Here is a 21,962-nt window from a genome sequence, read left to right on the forward strand (position 1 = left end):
AGTCACGTTGGTATGTCCCATCCGATTCACCTACTCCACGTGGCCATCGTACCAATGCGAAAAAAAAGTTCTTATCATCATCGCTGTTTCTAATCTCAGTAAGTTCAATGAATGTTGATCGAGACGTCTATACATAAGTAAAAAAAGATATATCATGTGAGGCTGAGAGAAGTGTGGGAGGTTGTGAAGGGTAAAATAGATACATGAGTAAACGAAGAACTGGTTTGAGTGGCGGAGTGGTATCGGTTAGGACTAACGCTCAGAGGGACCCGAGTTCAAAGCTCGCATCGACATGGACTGACTGAATTTTGTTACTCTTACTATAGTTTGTGCGCTCTTACGAGTCCGTTCAGGGTGTGGAATACTTCGTGACTTACTGCAAGCCATGATGCCAAATCAACCTGAATACATGCCTCTTTCTCTTTCTTATTTTCCATCTATGTGCTTTTTTGTATATAGTGAAAGAATCTGTGTAGTACAACAAGTATCACTTCAGGATTGTAACAACGATCTGAATAAATTCTATGACACTTGGCAGCTTTTTCCTTCCCATGTTGCCACGCCGGTGAGACAGGTGGGATGCGGTGGGTAATCGTTGTTTTAATCCTAAAAAATGATCCTCATTGTACTATGCAGTTTCCTTTACTATATACAGAAAAAAATCAAATAGCACACAGATGAGAAATAAGAGAAAGGTAAATACTAGAGTTGATGCGGCACGACGTATGCCACAACCTGAACGGACTCCTTGCACCGCACAGGACTATAACAATTAGTCTACTATAATAAAGTAGTAACCTCTGTCTTTCTGTCTGTTTGTTTGTTCACGAACTCCTCTAAAGGTTTTGGAGATAGACCCCATAACCATATATATTCTGATACCCTATCACTCCAGGTACTTGGATAACTATATTTCATTAAAAAAAAAAAAATAGGGTTAGGGGTTAAAGTTAGGTGGGGTATGGTTAGGTTAGGGATTATTCACGGACTCCTCCTAGATTTTTGCAGATAGACCCCTATAACCATATATACTGAAACATTATAACCCAAGGTACTTGGCTATGTTTCATTTGTCTGTCTGTCTGTCTATTTGTTCACGAACTCCTAGGGTTTTGGAGATAGACCCCCGTAACCATATATATTCTGATACCCTATCACTCCAGGTACTTGGATAAATATATTTTATTTAAAATATATATATATATATATATATATATATATATATATATATCTACATATATATATATGTATGTATGTATATATATATATATATATATATATATATATATATATTTGTTAGGGTTAAGGGATAAAGTTAGGTGGAGTATGGTTAGGTTAGAGATTATTCACGAACTCCTTCTAGGTTTTTGCAGATAGACCCATATAGCCATTTATGTTCTAAAGCCTTATAATCTAAAGTATTTGGATTACTATCTTTCATTTATCTGTCTGTCTGTTTGTTTGTTCACGATCTTCTCCTCGGGTTTTGGAGATAGACCCCTATAACTATACATATTCTCATGCCCTATCATTCCAGGTACTAGGATAACTATATTTCATTTCTAAATATATACAGTATATATATATGCAGTATATAATATATATATATATATATATATATATATACATATATATATACATATATATATATATACATATATATATATATATGTATATATTATATATCTATTTATATATCTATATATATATATATATATATATATATATATATATACATATACATATATATTTCGGTTAGGGTTAAGGGTTAAAGTTAGGTAGGGTATGGTTAATTTAGGGATTATTTACGAACTCCTAGGTTTTTGCAGATAGATCCTTATAACCATATATATTCTGAAATATTATAACCCAAGATAACTTTGATAACTACCTTTCATTTGTATCTACGATAATAAAGTAGTAGCTGCGTCTATCTGTCTGTTTGTTCGCGAACTCCCCCAAAAACCATATATATTCCACCATAACCCAGGCTACTTGGATAAATATATTATTCCAAAGGGCGTCTCCCTCCTCAAATAGATTTTTTCTCACTTTCTTAACATTTTATTTTTGTTGCCTTTTCCATTCCATTCCATGTAACTTTTCTCCACAAATTCTATCAAAATTAAAATGATCATCATTTGCCCGCAGCAACGCGCGGGTAATTTGGCTAGTTCTATAATAAGAATGAGTATGTTTTCAGGAGGAAGTGATAACGTTCGTGTATGAGGAGGAGAAGATAAGGAAACAGAAGAAAGGGCAGCGAATAGTGGGATAAAGAGATGGAATTTGTGGTAGCAGAAAAAAAAGGATATATGAAGATTGGTTGCAAAGAGAAAATAGTAAACCAATTCTCGTTAATTTAGGTTTAGGAAATAGGCAAGAACAAGAACAGTCATTAACGCATAGAATAAACTTAGTTAGCATGTAGTGAGCACTAAAGCTATCAGTTATTTTAAGAGAAGGTTAAATTAGTTTATGGATGGGGATGATAGATGGTAATGGGCATGGAACTGCCTAGTGTAGGCCTTATGGTCTTTTGCACTCTCCCTTATTTCTATGTTATTACTGTCTTATGTATGAGAGGTAAAGAAGGAAGAGGACGGAAGCAAATCTCGAGGTGAGGGAAGCTAAAAGGAAGCAAGAAGTAAGACGGGGTAGGTATTTGACCGTAACTTTTGAGAATAATTATTTTATTTATCGCTATTTTTTTTAAGTAGGTAAAGGTAAAGGGTGCTGAGAGACAGATACTAATGGAAGAGAAGACAGTAAAGGTCAAATGAGTAGAGTGTTTCAGAGATTCATTGAATGTAGAGGAAGATAAGGATTGTTTCATTATGCAGAGGGAGATGCCACGAGAATAAATGAGTTGAAAGAAGGAAGTTATACGGCTACATGAAAAGAAGATATAAGAATATTCCTCAACTTAAGAATGACTGACGTTCCGAGCGGCTGTTGTTTACTCAAAATGTTCGTGAGTCCTTGTTCAACATTATCTTAAAGGTGCTCAAATCTACATGCATAAATATGTATGATATAAAGTCAATATATGTTTTCTTTTATCTTAGAACACATTACTAATGATATATAAAACAAAAACTCATTGTAATACTAATACTTTAATGTTGGATTTCTTACCTTTGAAACTGGTAAAGTAAGCTTGAGGCTTCATTTAGATGTCTGAAAGTTTGTAAGCCAATGTTTGTAAGTAGAGGAGTATCTGTGTAAAGAACAGTGAAGGCATTGGAAGCTGGTAAGGCACTTGAATTACATGAATGTCGCGTGAGGTCTCTGATGAAGGGAGCAGTGGTAAGAGTGAAATGGTTTGTGAAACTTTAATTTGTGCCAAGGTAAGGGAAGAGTTCCCGTGGATTGGAGGAGTGCATGTGTAGTTCCATCATACAAAGGAAAAGGAAAAAACTATAAATGTGGTAGTTTTGAAAGAATCAGTCTGTGAACTGTAGTTGGTAAAACGTATGGGAAGATGTTAACCGTAGGGACTGGTAGATGAACAGAGGGAGTAATTGTGAAAGAGCATTGTGGGTTAAAGAGAGGAAGATGATGCATAAATTAGTTTAAGTTTATTGTAGTAAAACACATATGTGAGAAGTTCTTGCCAAAGAGTAGGGATGTGTTTTAGGGTTTTATGGATTTGGAGAAAGCTTATGATAGGCATTATGAGATGTGTTGTAGAGGTATAGGATAGGGGAAAGTGTCTTGAAGGTGGTCAAAAGTTTATACGTAAAGAGTTGATTTTGTGCTTGAACAGGTAATGGAGAGAATAAATTGATATAAACACATATATACATTTATATATATTTATATATATATATATATATATATATATATGTATATATATATATATATATATATATATATATATATTAACAACCACAATACACTTTAATTCTAAGTCATCAAAGGATGTCGGGTTCGAGTCCTTGGCAGTACCACATTTAAATTTCTACATGTCGGTTTTTGATGGCTAAGAATTAAAGTGGTTATTAAAATGTATATCTAATTGGGACCCATTCAGTGTTGTACATATATATATATATATATATATATATATATATATATATATATATGTATATATATATATATATATATATATACATATATATAAAGTAAGGATATACACATAGATATACACATTTATACACATACGGGTATCAAGACTGTTATTGGCATGAGAAACTGATAGGCAGCTAGACAGAGAGAGAAAAATATTATGAACTATAAACAAATAGATACAAAGCGTAATGGTGGGAAGCAAAGACAGAATTAGGTTTAGATACGGGTGTAGGCGTAGATAAGGAGTAGAACCTATGAATTGTCTGTTCTAAGTGATTTTTGCTTATCAAGACAGCTGGTCGGGGGGAAGTCCCGCTGACCATCCTTTATAAGGGTACCATGGACTTTGTCACAGCATTTCTGAAGACTTCGTCAACGAACAAAGATGAAAGTTTCCTGGATTTTAGTCTTTTGTTCTGCGCTGTTTGGTATGATATTTATTTATTTCCTGTGCATGTGTGGTGTGTGTGTGTGTGTGTGTGTGTGTGTGTGTGTGTGTGTGTGTGTGTGTGTGTGTGTGTGTGTGTGTGTGTGTGTGTGTGTGTGCGTGTGTGTGTGTGTGTGTCTATGTTTGCGTGTCTGTGTATGTAGGCAGCTTTATAAAACCCGTTTTGATTTTTCTTGTTTCTTTTGGACTTCCTCGTCCATTTATAACTTACATTTTTTTTTTAATGAAGTACCAATTATTCTCAGGTTACTTCTCTGTTAGATTAACTAGCATTCCATCTGTCGCTTTTCCCTCTGCTCCAAATTTTCCAACTTATGATTTTCCTACCATGTTCTATCCCACTTTATCATTGAAGTCACCCATTACCAATTTGTATTTATTTTAATCATTACCTGACTGACATTAACCTAGAAAGATCAGAATTCAATGCCTGATAAGGATAGGATAGATGCATTTACATATGCATTTTGTGTCTGCCTTGTTATTGTATACATTATTAAGGGATATGTAATTTACAATTTATTTCATTCGCTGGCGACCTCCAGGAGCGGCGGCGGCCGCTCATATTCCCCGGGATTTCCACGCCGCGAATCCGGATTTGAAGGATCTTCTGGACGATCACTGGCTCTGGAGAATGAAGGACTCCCCGGAATTCGCGTCTTTTGTAAGTTGAGCATGCCTTAGTTCCATTCTAAAATGTCTAGCTCATATGCAATCGTATGTGTATGCGCGCGCTTGTTCCATGGGATTGTGATTTTGTAGTTCTTGGATTCCCTGTTTCTACAGGGAAGGAGAGATGAGCCCTAGAAATAAAGAAGGTGAGTCATAAGCTATAGAACTGGAAAAAATGAAAAGGAGTGGAGAAATTCAGAAAGACTGGAAATATGTAGGTGAAATGGGATTTTTTTTTAATGTTTGCAACTTGAGAACGGGAAAATGTGTATCAAAACTAAAGGAAAGGAGGAAAACAGAGGAAGGTTGGTTTAATAAAAGATGTGAAACAGCAAAAAAAGGGAAATTTTGATGATGGAAAAGGTGGAAAAAAGAAAGCCAACAGATTAGATGATGATGATGATGATAATGATGATGATGATGATGATGATGATGATGATGATGATGATGATGATGATGATGATGATGATGATGATGATGATGATGATGATGATGATGATGATGATGATGATGATGATGATGATGATGATGATGATGATGATGATGTTATTGTTGTTGTTTAACGTCGCGATTCCCCTTATTAGGAGGCTAGGACGGTGCCCCTTACAAAGGACTTTCAAGCGTGGAACTTGATAAAACATGCCCTTTGTTCATTCGTTGGCGACACAGTTCGAACTGCCGTTACCTCGAACTCTGCAAGAAATAGTTAATGCTCTAACTCGCTCGGCCACAATACTCTACAGATCAAGAAATAATGAAAAAATATAAAAAATAGAAATATATACATAACAATCATGGGAAATTGAGACACAGGGAAGGTAATACGAGTTGACAAGTTTCTAGAATGTACTTACCAAGAATAGCAATTTTGAGGGCAAACAAGAACAACTGAAAACATAATGTTGAATGTCATGGAAGTGAAAGTTCAAAAAGCACAAAAATTGGCAATAATAATATATGGGATCTGAAATTGGGTGCTCAAAGAATGTAAAGAACAAATGTTGTTAAAACCTTCAGCTAACTGTATATTCATTGGAAGAAGGAAAATTGCCAAGAGATTACAAAAAAAGTTCATGTGATCCCAAGCTATGAGGAAGTAAGGAGAAACTCCTGATTTATAAACAAATGTCTTTGATTGTTGTGGCAGCTAAATGCGTGAATGAACTGTGAAAGATAGATGAAAATATTTGGAAGAGACGAACATCTGAACAGATAACCAATTTGGATTCAGAAATATTACTTACTCCGCTGGATCTTGAGCTTTGTCCGCGAAAAATATGTCTCGCCATTCGTCTCAATATTAAGCTTCTTCATACCAATCTTCTTTTCCACTTTGTTCTTCAAGTGCAACCCTGACTTTATCAATCCATTGTCGCTTTGGCCTTCCTCTCGGTCTGCGTCTATCCACCACTCCAAACGCAGCTCCCTTCGGCAATCTCTCCTCATTCATGCGGACAACTCGTCCAGCCCAGTGAAACTTCATTCTCTTGATAACGTCAACTACCTTCTCTTGATTTGTATATTCTTTTACCTCAGTGTTATGTCTTCTCTATATATTCTCCTGATTCAGAAACATGCAATGATTAAATCTAATTGAACTGCCAACATTAGAAGGTAAAAAAGAAAGAAGTAGTGTTCACGACAATGAAAAGTGTCGAAATAATCGACAAGAAGGATATTGGAAATACAATTTTCCAAAAAGATACAAGGATACACAGGGCAATAAGGAAGAAAAAAGTGTAGCTAGGCAATATAAGCAAATTCAGAACTAATGTTGGCCGATGGAAGCATAGAAAAGAGACCTCAGAAGTATAGATTTTGTCCTATGTATTACAGATAAGTAAATATAATAAAGTAAACACACACACACACACACACACACACACACACACACACACACACACACACACACACACACACACACACACACACACACACACACACACACACACACACACACACACACACACACACACACACACACACACACACACACACACACACACACACAGTTACTTGCCTGTGGTACTACGTTGTTATCGACGATGACATTGATCTGACCACCGATGCGCACAAGGATGAAGACAAGGCCATCTGTTATGTCACTTTATCAACGCGGGGGGCCTATCACAGGTTACAACTGCCGCCTCCATCGGGAATTCCCATCTGGGTTTTCTCATGACCCTGAGTCGATTTATTCTATCTTTTTCTTCTCTCTCTCTCTCTCTCTCTCTTTCTCTTCTCTCTTCTCTCTCTCTCTCTCTCTCCCTCTCTCTCTCTCTCTCTCTCTCTCTCTCTCTCTCTCTCTCTCTCTCTCTCTCTCTCTCGAAGTTTTTCTTAACATACTGAGCACAATTCTATATTTTTCTTCTAGCATCTTGGCCACAAGTTTTTATTTACATTTTTACGGTGTTTCAAGGATGGCTGATTTTTTTTTTTTTTTTTTTTTTTTATCGAAGCGAGGGTTTGATTTGGTCCCCACTTTTTTTTTTTTTTTTTGAAAAAGCAAAACAAAACAGTAACGGTATACACATAACTTAGCGTGGTAGACAATTTCCTTCCTATTATTCCGTTAGCCAATCATTTGCTTTTTGTCAATTGGAAACTAAATACTTAAATGCTTCAATAGTCTAAGCAATCAATTCAAGTTAATCAAGAAGTAAACTAACAATACTGCTAGAGCATGACAGTGATTGTTATTGATATTACTAACCTAAATTGTTTGGCCTCTCTCATTGTAGGAGAGAGGCCAAACAGTGCTGTTGCAGTCGTTGCTGCTTTTATTCATTACTAACCATATGTAAAAACCCACGGAACAAATTGAAAAAAGGTTCCGATACATACATACATACATATACCAAAAGCTTTTTCACCCTACATGGGGGGTAGCCAAAAAGAAAAAGGCATAGAAACCACTCCCACCTATTTCATTTCCTATATATTCCACTCCCCTCCACCCTCCTCCCTCCCTCTTATCTTGGCACCTCCTGGATGACGGGTCATTCCTGCATCCTCTCCACTGTCCTGGGTCAGAAGCAGTGTCGCAAGACACAGCACATCCACAGCAAGGCTGCTTCATAAATTCGGCGACCCCCTCCCCCTCTCCGTCTCCCCATGCAGGGAAGGAGAAGACGGGGAGAAGTCCCTTCGGGCCTCGTCAAATATTTTTTCTCATACATACTTCCTCACCCCCATCCCCCACCCACTCCCCCTCATGCATCACAGCATCATCTATACACAACCCCTCTCCATTCCCCCCCGATAATTTGTATAAAAAAAGAACCCTTGGCGCAACTGACAGGGTTCTGCTCCACCAGGGGTTTCTCACTTCCCACTCCGTGGGAGTTGGCTGGTAAGAGTTAAATTTAGATGTTTTGACAGTCGTTCTGATTTCCCACCAGATGCTTGAAAGAATTTCCGGTTCTATAAACTTTAGACCGAAAGCAATTGTCTTTCTCTTATTTAAATTACTAAGGCCCTATTCACATTAGTGGTTCGATCCGCGCGGAAACCGCGGTGGTATCACAAAATCAAGGATTACCTGCGCGGTTGTGTGTGAACGCCTCCATTAACTTACATTGTAATAGAACCGCCGTGGTTCAAACCACGGCGGTTCAAACCGCTAGTGTGAACAGGGCCTAAAAATCAGGCATCTAAAATGCAAATGCACACTTTTCATCATCAAATGTTCTTTTCTTTAGTGAATTCTGTACAAACTAGACAGACTCCGGTGAACAAAAACAACTATTTTTTCAGCGGGAAGAAGAGGAAGGTGGAGAGCTTACGGCAGGAGGCGCTTAGCCGTCACCTTTTCCCAAAGCGCTTTGGGGACTGTTGGCGCAGGTAACAGTCACTGCTGAGAAACGAAGTGCGGGATTCGAACCCACATCTCGTTAAACGCGAGACCAGCACGCTTCCGCTTACGCCACCAGTGCTGTTCGAGGGTGGCTATCATCAAAGATAATGTGAGTTCGTGACTTTCAGGTCGGTTTCCATGACAACGACGACCGCCTGGATGACCTGTCCCTTGATGCTTTCGAGAACCGTTACAAGAAGTGCCTCGAGTTCTTCATCAAAGATAATGTGAGTTCGTGACTTTCAGGTCGGTTTCCATGACAACGACGACCGCCTGGATGACCTGTCCCTTGATGCTTTCGAGAACCGTTACAAGAAATGCCTTGAGTTTTTCAAGAGGGCCGAAGACATTGAGCCCAAACTAACCGACCGCGCCGATAAGATCAACCTCCGTGTCTTCAAGGCCGAGATGCAGACCTTCATCGAAGGATATCCCTTCAAGGGGTAAGGAAGTCCTTCCAAAGTGTTCTTGAGAAAGTGTCTTAGGTCCTGTTCACACTAGCGCGGAGACCGCGGTGGTACCACATAGTCAAGGAAAAACTGCGCGGTTGTGTGTGAACGCATCCATTGACGTACACTGTAGTTGAACCGCCGCGGTTGAAACCGTTAGTGTGAACAGGGCCTTACTTCAAATACGAAGCAGAAAAACGATGACTGACCTATAAAATGGCTAGAAATGATACTATATATGAGTCTTCCACCTTGCCTATTTATTCATTTATTCATTTATCTATATATATATATACTTATTCATTTATTTGACTATTAATTTATTCACTTATTTATTTATTTATTCATTTATTTACCTTTATATTTATCTATTTACATATTTATTTACACATTAATTTATTCCTTTGCTCGTTTATCTGTTCATCTATACTTTTTTCTTTTATTTGTTTATTTACAAATGTAACAAGATGTTGATTTTTGGTTTAGCTTTGAAAAGGTTCGAATCCTGAGCAAGAATCCAGCAGGGTTTCAAAGCTACATTTACATCAAATCATTACTTTTTTTATTTTTGTATTTTTTTATCACTGAATATTCATCGTATCTTTTTGGCTACATTTCCTTCAGATATTTGTTCCCCATTAACTTCAACGAAGGAATCCACGTCGACTTCGAAAAGTTGATATCTTGGATGGTGTTTGAAAGTCCAAAAGACTATGAGAAGATGCTCTCTCGTTTGGGTCATATCCCAACACAAATTGACCAGATTATCGCCCTTATGCGCAAAGGCGTCGAAGAGGATTTGGTCAACCACGCCATCTCTATGGTGAGTAATGTTGTGTGTGTTTGTGTATTCACCTTGGATCTGCTGCAGTCTCTGTCGAGACAGCCAGACACCACTCTACGGCAGTGAGCTCAGAGCTCATTATTTGCCGATCTCTGGGTAGGTCTGAGACCACTCACACACCACACACCGGGACAGCAAGGTCACAACTCCTTGACTAACGCCCCGTACCTACTCACTGCTAGGTGAACAGGGGTTACACGTGAAAGGAGACAAACCCAACTTATCTCCGCCCGGCCGGGGAATCGAACCCCGGTTCTCTGGCTTGTGAGGCCAGTACTTTACCAATCCACCACCGAGCCGTGTGTGAGTGTGTGTGTGTGCGTGTGTGTGTGCGTGCGTGTGTGTGTGTGTGTGTATTATATATATATATAATTCAATTTTTAATTACCTTATATAATAATTTTGTCTCTTTTATTCATTTTCATTTTATATGTTTTCTCTTTCATTATTACCTGTTACTCCTCTTGATTTACACATTTATTCGTTTATTCGTTTATTATAGTTTGGAGTTTTTTACTACGTGAATGAGACGCTCATTGTTTGCACAGGAGGCTTATCACTGTGGTAACTGGTTCAAGGGCTCAATCTCTCCTTTGTAAACACACGTGTCCTTTTGTCCCATGCCACCATAATTTTGTTTACAAAGGCAAAGTGTGATGGCTGACAGAAGACCTTTTTTGTCCATAACGAGGTGGAGATTAAAAAAAAAAAAAAAAAAAAAAAAAAAAAAAAAAAATCGATAAATAAATCAATAGTTTGTCAACATTTGGAATATGCTGTTTCCGCATGGTCACCGAATCTCATTAATTAAAGACATTGACATATTGGAAAAAAGTACAACGGCGAGCCACAAAACTGATTCCGAATATAAAAATAAATCATACGAAAATTGACTAGAACATATAAATCTATTTCCCCTAAAAAAGCATAGACTCAGAGGTGACTTCATACACTTCTTTAAGATTCTAAAGGGGATTGACATCAAAAGTGACAAAATTTTTACATTGAATGATAATCTGACAAGAAATAATGGTCTCAAACTGTCAGGAAATAGATTTAATTTGAAAGTGGGTAGAAACAACTTCGCCAACCGTGTAATTAATGAATGGAATAAACTTCCTGCAGAGGCAGTGCAATGTAGTTCAGTTCGAAGCTTTAAGATTCGTTTAGATAAACATCTAAGCAAGATGCTGTAATGACTGTCATTTATTTTATATTATTTGTCTGTTTATTATTTGCTTGATTTTCATTTATTATTATTTACTATTTACCTGTTTGTTTATCATTTAACTATACCTAAGCATTTATTTATTTTGTTTATTATTATTCATATTATTATAATCTTTATTTTATTCTATTTTTATTATTATTATTATATATATTTTTTTCGCATCCGACGTAGTTATGGACCAAAAATTCTCCTGTCGACATGCTCCGCCTTTGTAATCCTTTGTATGCATGTGCGTGGCCGCGCGGGCGCGCGCGCGCTTGTGTCGGTGTGTTTTGTGGGTATGTATTTGTTTCACCTTGATCTTTTTGGATCACGTGTTGGACTCGTGATCGACAGCTATTTCCCTCCCGGAAGAGAGCTCAGAGGTCGTATGACCGATCTATGGGTAATGCTATGACCTTACGCGCACACACACACCCAACTCCCCGCCCACGAGAGTCAGAGTAACGACCCGAAGCGCAGCGATACCGAAATAATTTCGGCCCTGGGTAGGACCGAAATTATTATATGTGTATTTGTTTGGGTGTGTGTGTGTATGTTTGCATTTGCGTGTTTGTGTATGCATGTGTGTGTGTGTGTGTGTGTGTGTGTGTGTGTGTGTGTGTGTGTGTGTGTGTGTGTGTGTGTGTGTGTGTGTGTGTGTGTGTGTGTGATTCACCTTGGTTCACCTTGGTCTTTGGATCACGTGTTGGACTCGTGATCGACAGCTATTTCCGTCACGGAAGAGAGCTCAGAGGTCGTAGGACCGATCTATGGGTAATGTTGTGACCTCACACACGCACACACACACCCAACTCCCCACCCACGAGAGTTAGAGTAACGACTCGAGGCTCAGCGATACTGAAATTATTTCAGCCCTGGGCAGGATTCGAACCCGGACCGCCGTAGTGACAGTTGGGGACTCTACTAACCACGCCACCGAGTGTGTGTGTGTGTGTGTGTGTGTGTGTGTGTGTGTGTGTGTGTGTGTGTGTGTGTGTGTGTGTGTGTGTGTGTGTGTGTGTTGCCTTTCTTAATTTGTTCCCATGACCTCTTAAAGCCCTCCTGTCCTTAATCAAGAGATCTCTTCTCTCAATTCAGACCTGTGCATGTGTGTGTACTGGTCGCTCCTGTATGCGTGTGTGCGTATATTTCTTTGTGTGTGTATTAATTCACATACGCTTTCTCACTCCACAGAAAAGCGTGAGCGACTTGATTAGACGTTTTAGTGTGACCAATGCAGAGGACTCTCCGACCTACACATCCTTCCAGTTCTCCGGCGAATCCTTCAGTCCAGCACTAATCAAGGATTTCCAGTTTAGAGCAAAACGGGTCATTGATGAAAATGTTTGTAGTGATGAATTACCTAATTTACTAACTTACCAAATGCTTCTTCTTGTCAATAAGAAGTAGTTTGGATAGTAAAAAAAAAAAAAAAGAATGTTTATCGTATTTACAAGAAAAGGAATAATTTAAGATTACGCTGCTTACAGTTTTCTTTGATGCTTTGACGCGTTTGGCAACAAAGAAAACGGTAGACATTTGCGTCGGCAGAAGACCAATAAAATTCTTCTGTTAAAAAAAGAAAGAAAAAAAAAATAATATGCCTGAACTCTACCAGTCTAATTCATGATTTAAAACACACTCGAACGCACAGAGCATTGTAGAAGCTCAGTTATCCGACTGTATATATATTTAATCTATTTGTATGTCTATTTTTACTTTATTACTATGACTATAATTATTATTTACAGGTCACTCCGGCATTCCGGAAGCTTCAGGATTACGTCAACAATGATTACGTCACTCGTGACGAAATTGCTGTGACGTCACTTCCTGACGGAGAACTTCGATACTCGCAAATTGTAAAGTGAGTTAAAAAATATACATATTATACATACATACATACATACATACATACATACATACATACATACATACATACATACATACATACATACATACATACATACATACATACATATATATATATATATATATATATATATACTGTATATATATATTGAACATATTTAGATATATATATATATATAAAATCACGAGACACAACCACACACACAAGGACACACACACACACCACACACACGTAACACAAACACACACAAACACACACACACCACACACACACACACACACACACACACACACACACACACACACACACACACACACACACACACACACCACACACACACACACCTGCACACACACACACACACACACACATATATATATATATATATACAATATATATTAAGAATGTATATATATATATATATATATATATATATATATATATATATATATACACATACATATACCAAGGCTTTTTCCCCCTTACAAGGGAGGTAGCCAAAAAGGAAAAGGCATAAAATGATTCCCACCCATTTCATCCCTGAATACACTCCACACTCCTCCACCCTCCCTTTTATCTTAGCACCTCCTGGATGACGGGTCATCCCTGCACCTTGCCCACTGCCCTGGGTCAGAAGCAGTGTCGCAAGACACAGCACATCCACAGCAAGGCCGCTTCATTAAATCGGCGACCCCCCCCCCTCTCCGTCCCCCCACGCATAAAAGGAGAAGACGGGGAGAAATCCCTTTGGGCTGCGTCAAATTTTGCTCACACATACTACCTGACCCCCCATATATATATATACATACATTTATGTTTATATATATATATATATATATATATGTATATATATATATATGTATATATATATGTATATATATATATATATATATATATATATACGTGTGTGTGTGTGCGCGCAACACTGAATGGGTCCCATTGAACAGATTTACATTTATCAACCACAATTCACTTTAATTCTAAGCCATCAACATCGAGAAACTCGAGGAGGCATACATGCAGAAATTAAGATGTGATACAGTCAAGGACTCGAACCTGCGTTAGCACGTGGCAAGTGATATTGGCTTAACCAACTGCGCCATAAAGAGAGATATAAGTTGAGCGCAACTTTTCTTATATATTTGTATGCTCGAGTTACATGTGCACTAAATTTTGTGTTCAACCCATCTCCACCATGATAGTACAATTGGTAAGTATACAACGTGGAAAAGTATTTGTACAGCACTGAATGGGCGCCAGTCAACAGATTTACATTTGTCAACTATAATTCAGTTTAATTCTAAGCCATCAACATCGAGAAACTAAGTCACTATCACTTGTCACATGCTAGCGCAGGTAATCCTTGGTTGTACCACGTTTTGATTTATGCATGTATGCCTCCTCGAGTTTTTCGATAAACAATTCTTTATTGTCATAAACAGTGTTGCCACTGTGATCTATGCCAATTCCTACACATACGGGAGATTTTTTTCCACAAATTTCTCACAAGGAAATCTGGATTTCCACATTTTTTTCACACAAAAATAAGGAATGATTATATATACAAATGAGTTAATTACAACATATAATTCTTCAAAATCTACATATAATCCTTCAAATTTCTCCCACAAATTTGTGGAAATTTCCAACAAAATGACATCGGTGGACTGCTCCTCATTTGATATGTGGTTCCATTTGTCCTCAGCTTCCACACATCAACTGTGAAGCTTCCGGAAGACATTCACCAAATGGGTCTTGACGAGGTGAAGCGGATTCAACGGGAAATGGCGAAGGTAAAGTAAACTGAGGTTACAAAGTGATTTAAAATTTCTTTAACGTTGTCATTTGGGGAATTTTACCATGAGGTGCATAGTATTATCAGCCAGGATTAAGAGTGATAAAAAAAGTTAATCTAAGTATGTTTTTCTATCAATTTACTGTTTATTTACTTGCTTATCTATTTATTCCTTTATTTATTCATCTATCTATTAATTTATCTGTCATCTATCTATTTATTTATCTACTCATTCATTTACTTATCTATTTATTTATTTATTTATTCATTCATTTATCTATTTATTTATATGTATTCGTTTATTTATTTGCTTATTTATTAATTTGTTTATCTATCTATTTATCTATCTACTCATTTCCATTCATGGTCATGTGCGTGATTGTGGCACAGATAGGAGTTGTAACAATATCATCATCGTTATGATCGTTGTTCGTCTCAGATCGTATCGGAGCTGGGCTACGACATGTCTGTCAACGACTTCTCCAACATGATCAAGAACGAGTCGAGGTTCTTCTACGACAACGCTGACGACCTCCTCCAGGGCTTCAAGGACATCGTCTACGACAAGATCAAGCCCCTCTTGCCCAAGGCTTTTATCAATATCCCCAAGGCCAAGTTGGAGTGAGTTTTAAAAAAAGGAGAAGCCGGAGGACTAGGATTAGAAGTAGGAGAGGTAAATGGAGGAGGAGAAGGAGGAAGAGGAGGAAGGGGAGGAAAGGGAGGAAGAAGGGAAAGAAGAAGAGGGAGAAGAGAAAAAAGAGAAGGATGAGGAGGAGGAAGAGTATTATCAGGATTAAGATTAGGATTAGGATTAGGAGAGCTAAGTGGAGGAAAAGGAGGAAGAAGAGGAGGAAGTGGAGGAGGAAAAGGAAGAGGAGGTTTTCTTGTTAATTTTTTTCTTCTGATGAAAAAAAAAAATTCAAGATATTGAAGAGTTCAGTTCCTTGAAACTGACACTCCTTCCCACCGAGGGTCTACTTCAGCTGAATAAAAATCTTAATTTCCATTTGCTTTAGGCAGTGAAATAATTAGAACAAATATTAAGAAACAAGAAGCTTCAAATATTCGAATACCATTTACAAAAAGAAAATTTACTTCTTCAAGACGCTGAGCACTGGAGAGAGAGCACCATTCATGCAGACCTTATCACCCCTGAACACCTTTTTCTCACCTTTTTTTGTCCACCATCCCCGCCATTTAGGGTGCAAGCGGCGCCTTCTGCCGATGGTCCACACGCCTTCTACCTCTCCGGTTCCTATGACGGAACAAGACCCGGGGTGTTCTATGTCAACACCTACCACTTCGATGCCACGTAAGTTCTCGCCATGGTCCTCACCCTATTCTTCTTCTTCCTCCCCTTCCTCCTCTTCTCCTTTTATTCTTCTTCTTCCAGACCTCTTATTCTTCCTCTTCCAGATCTTCCTCTTCCAGACATCTTTTTCTTACTCTCCCAGATTTCTTCTTCTTCCTCTTCCAGACTTCTTCTTCCTCTTCCAGACCTCTTCTTCTTCTTCCAAACCTCTGCTTTTTCCTCTTCCAGACCTTCTCTTTTTCCTCTTCCAGATCTCCCCTTCCTCTTCTTCCAGTCCTATTTTTATTTCTCTGGCCCTATTCTTCTTTTTCTTCCATAATTATACTTCTTCCTCTTCCAGACCACTTCTTCTTTTCCCTCTTTCAGACCACTTCTTCTTTTTCCTCTTCCAGACCGCTTCTTTTTCCTCTTCCAGCCCACTTCTTCTTTTTCCTCTTCCAGATCACTTCCTCTTTTTCCTCTTCTTCCAGACCTCCTCTTCTCCCTTTTCCAGACCTCTTCTTTTTCCTCTGCAGACCACCTCTTCATCCTCTTCCAGACATCTTCCTCCTCTTCCAGACCTCTTCTTCTTCTTCTTCCAGACCTCTTCTTCTTCCTCATCCAGACCTCTTCTTCGTCCTCTTCTAGACCTTTTCTTCTTCCTTTTCCAGACTTCTTTTTTTTCCAGACCCAAATACAAAATGATGACCTTATCCTTACACGAGGGCAACCCAGGTCACCACCTCCAGGGCTCTCATACTCTGGAATCCACGACGATGCCCTTCTTCAGGAGCGCCATGGAGGACAGAAACTACTGCATGGCGCCTTCCAGGTTCCCGATGTACACGTACTACGCCGAAGGCTGGGGTCTTTATGCCGAGAGCGTTGGTTTTGATCTGGGACTCTTTGATGATCCTTATGACAGGTGTGTATGTTGTGGCGGAAGAAGGAGAAGGGAAGGGGGTTAGTGAGTTCTTTTCCTTTACTTGGATTTGTCAGAACAATTTTTTTTTACATGCGGTTCGAGGTTGTGTTTATATCACGTGGGTAAGCCACCCATCGTGCATGATTATCCCTAAATGCATTGGGTTGGGTCAGGCTAACTATTCAGCGTCAGGTTGTTTACTCCAAGTGCGCGCCACGTGGTCATTACAATGCGCGCTTCGATTTGGCGTCAAGTCTCGCGTCTTTCCTGGTGCGTGGTCTGTGTGACGTCATGAGTTCGGTAACCGTGAATACATGCAATAGAATAAAATACAAATAGAAAATAATCAAAGAAAAATATCACAACTTGATTCATATGACATGAGTGTACGCATGTTTACCCTAAGTTCAGTAGCCGTGAATGTAAAGGACATAAGAAATTATAAGAAAAAGTAATAAAGCAAATAAAACAAAAATCAATCACATATGCATTCGTACATGTCCTCTTTTGGGGACGCGAATTTGCGAAAGTAACTATGATATAAACTTAAGCGTTCAGGAGTTATTATCATACTCAGTAAGTTTGTGAAGTTACGACATGGTGATTAACAAGCTCCGCCCTAGAACTCAAACCATTGGCTGTGCGACTGCTTACCACAAGTCAATGGCGTTACCGCTGTACCACGCTGATCGTACAAAAGGAACTTGACCTGACCAATTCTTTCCTTTTATACGGTCATCGTGGCACAACAGTAACGCCATTGCCTTGTGGTAAGCAGTTGCGCAGCACTATGGTCCGAGTCCCATTGGCAGAGCTTGTTACTCCTGTAAACGTATATACAGTATACTCTACTCCTCGGTCATTTCTATGCTTCTTCTTCGGTCCAGGTACGGTCACTATTCCGACGAGATATTCCGGGCTTGCCGTCTGGTGGTCGATACTGGAATGCACGCCCTTGGGTGGACACGACAAGAAGCCATCAACTTCCTGTACACACACACAGCCATGACCAAAATCGAAGTTGAGGTAAGGTATCCTTCTCCACCAATCATATGCATTTTGACAGTTTTACAATGTATTGCTTTCGTATACATATACTTACATACATATTTGTACGTCAGTTTCTGTCGATATATGTAGTTCATTTGTTTTCTCAACTACTACATTCTGTCGGAGTTTCTCTGAGTCCGTTGTAGTCTGTCGGGTCTGTTGGAATCTTTCGGATTCTGTCGTAATCAGGCACACACACACAAATACACATATCATTTATAATGTTCGTGGCCTCTTATCATTATCACTAATTATTTTTCATTTGAATGATCAATTTAATTCAAATGTCCCCTGGATTACTTTTCATTGTTATCATTGATTATTTTTCATTTCAATTACCAGTTTCCAAAAAATCCTCGTCTAACTACATGCATTACCAACCCCACAGAACGAAATCGACCGGTACATTAACTGGCCCGGCCAAGCCCTCGCCTACAAGATCGGTCAAATGAAGATAAGTGAACTTCGAGAGAAAGCCTCGAAAGAGATGGGCCGCAAGTTCAACCTCGGGGAGTTCCACGACGTTGTCCTCGAGTCCTATGGCCCCATGTCCATCCTCGAGGAAGAGGTCAACTTATGGATAGCCTCCAAAATGGGTTAAAACTCAGACTTGAAAAACTTTAGTTAAAATGTCACCTTCATCTTTCTCCAGCCTCTTTCCCTTCCCTCTTGATTGTCAGGCACCGCTGCAATTAGATTTGTAAATTGTACCACGGACTGGAAGGTAGTTCTAGGCCAGGGGTGGGTAACCTTTTCTAAGTATGTGTGCCGAAATCTGCCAAATATTTAATAAAAAAGAATTGCGTGCGAGTAGAATTATAGGCCTACGTATGAGTATGGGCCCCCCCTCTTCACCTACTATAAGGGCCTCAGTTCGCCTCCCAGCAGAGCAAGTGGTTACCAATGGTCATACAAAGGAAGTTGGAGATTTATTAGTTATTTGTTTTAAGGTGAGCTCTGAGTTTCACGTGCTGGAAAAAAGTCGTTAATGTGCCAGGATTTGAACGCGTGCCAAAAGCTGCCCATCCCTGATCTAGGTGGTTCTTTGGTGACCTTCGACTGAATAAAATCGTGTGGGTGTTAGTCAGAGCATATGTCCACCAGGCAGCATCATGCTGCTGTGGTGAACGGGTTTAAGATGTAAGAGAATCAATACGAATAAGATGTTATGTTTAATCGCAAAAATAAAAATATAAATTGAAGTCGGATTACCTTTCCTTAAAGAATAACATAGAATGAAATAAAATAAAACAGAATAGAAGAAATACAGTAAAGCAGAATAATATAAGAAATGCAAAATAAAATAAAATAAACTTAATTAGATGAAAAAAATGAATAAGATATTTTAAGTAATATAGAATAACATAAGATCAGATTAAACTTATCAAATAAGGTAGTATTAAAGAGAAGAATATGAAAAGAAGCAAACTTAAAAAAAATAATAAGATTAGATAGAATACAATAGGAAACAGAGAACGGTAAAAATACATTAAATAAATCAAATTATAAACAAACTTCAGAATTAGTTTTCAGCATTTTCAACATCTTTCTCAATACTTCAGATATGTTGTTCTCCCAATAAGTGAGTCTTATCTATATCATATTTATCTATATCATTGCTCTGATGCTTGCTCAAACTAATCTTCACACTTGGCTGGCCGAACGCGTTAGAGCGTCGCAACTTGCAGCGGAACATAAGAACATAAGAATGAAGGAGACTGCAAGAGACCATAAGGACTACACTAGGCAGCTCCATATCCATCACCACCTGTCATCCCCATCCATAAAGTTGTCTAACCGTTTCTTAAAACAACTGATAGTTTCAGCGCTCACTACATGGTTACTATGTCTATTCCATTCATCGACCACCCTATTAGTAAACCAATTCTTGCCTAATTCCTTCTTAAATCTAAATTTGTCCAGTTTAAACTAATTACTGTGAGTCCTGCCCTGTCGTTTTAATATGATGACCTTGTTTGCATCACCCTTGTTAAAGCCTTTGATCAACTTGAACACCTCTATCAGATCACCCTGCACTCTGCGTCTTTCCAGAGAGTGTAAGTTAAGGTACGAGTACTTAAGCCTCTTTCTGAGTCTATGTATCATTTTGATCGAGGTGACGCCAATTCGACTACTGGTGCTAGCAAGTTGGACCAAGGGCATGGTTTGTCCGATTCCACGCTACAAAGCCTCTGTAAGGGGTACCGTTCTAGCCTCCTGATAGAGAGGAGTTCGCGACGATAAATCGAATCATGAATCAAGTGGCAAAGCACAAATGTCTATAGAAGACCTTTTGGTCCATAACAGAACCAGATGACAGGAAAAATGTACTGAAAAAACACGAAAAAAAACACAAACAAATCAATAGAAACTTAATTGGTTGGGACTGTAGTATATGCCTTAAGTGTTTACTTTATTATTTCAAGTAATTTAGCATTAATATATTAGTATATTCAATTACACCTGTTTACAGTTGAGAATAGAGGTGCCTAGATACACACACACACACACACACACACACACACACACACACACACACACACACACACACACACACACACACACACACACACACACACACACACACACACACACACACACACACACACACACACACACACACACACACACACACACGCAGGCACGCACACTGTACCACCCCTCTTTTGTCACCTCTGATTCTTTTCTCTTTGCTGTCTTGTCCTTCCTTCAGTAATTTTCTAGTTAATTCGTAAGTTCAATCACTTCTTAGAAAGTAGGCCCCATGCCTAGTTCTCTCGAGTTTTTGGGTGAAATAAAAAGGGGTGTAAATTTCCTGCTTCTTGATCTAACGGAATACACCCAGAGAATCCCCCCTTGAGGTTCTCTCCATTACGTCAAACCACCTTCGTTCAGACGTCACTCTTCATTCATCCAATAGTCTTTTACTTCTCAAACAAGTGCCACACCTTAAGGGCGTGCCTTTTTCCCCTCGGCCAATAATATTTCTCTTCGTACCCATTTTCCTCCAATCCGAGAGGCTGTTACAGTCCTTCCAGTAACATTGCTACATAAGCATGATGTCATCACGGAGGTGGCCTGTCGCTCACAGAGTGTTGGTTACATCAGCAATTATTACAAACAGTCACCTCCCGTCGGCCGTGTTTACACAGACAGAACGGCGACTCCAGTCTTGTTTATAAAAACAGTCAAATCCGAGCTAACGCGAGTCTGACTCAGCTATTGTCGCTTGTCGGCGACTAAACAATCCGCGACTCAGCATTTCAATACACCAGTGTTTCATAACATTATTAGCATTCGTTCTCCCATCTACCTCTTCATCTACTGAATTGTCTACCTCCATCTACCGGCCTCTTATACACACACACACACACACACACACACACACACACACACACACACACACACACACACACGCACGCACACACACACACACACACACACACACACACACACACACACACACACACAC

General features: G+C 38.9%; 1 protein-coding gene across 1 annotated transcript; it reads left to right on the top strand.

The window, feature by feature from the left end:
• The first annotated feature begins 4,366 nt into the window (after positions 1–4,366).
• Positions 4,367–19,168, top strand: LOC143020656 (uncharacterized). Its single transcript, XM_076177176.1, has 12 exons — positions 4,367–4,502; positions 5,068–5,186; positions 9,297–9,493; positions 10,124–10,322; positions 12,751–12,900; positions 13,308–13,423; positions 15,135–15,222; positions 15,664–15,845; positions 16,426–16,536; positions 17,204–17,440; positions 18,328–18,466; positions 18,879–19,168. The coding sequence occupies exons 1-12, from the start codon at positions 4,460–4,462 to the stop codon at positions 19,089–19,091; spliced, it is 1,794 nt and encodes a 597-aa protein (XP_076033291.1). The 5' UTR covers positions 4,367–4,459; the 3' UTR covers positions 19,092–19,168.
• Positions 19,169–21,962: the final 2,794 nt, after the last annotated feature.

The sequence above is a fragment of the Oratosquilla oratoria genome, chromosome 40, assembly GCF_046742065.1.
Source record: "Oratosquilla oratoria isolate Oo_2021 chromosome 40, ASM4674206v1, whole genome shotgun sequence".
NCBI lineage: Eukaryota > Metazoa > Arthropoda > Malacostraca > Stomatopoda > Squillidae > Oratosquilla > Oratosquilla oratoria.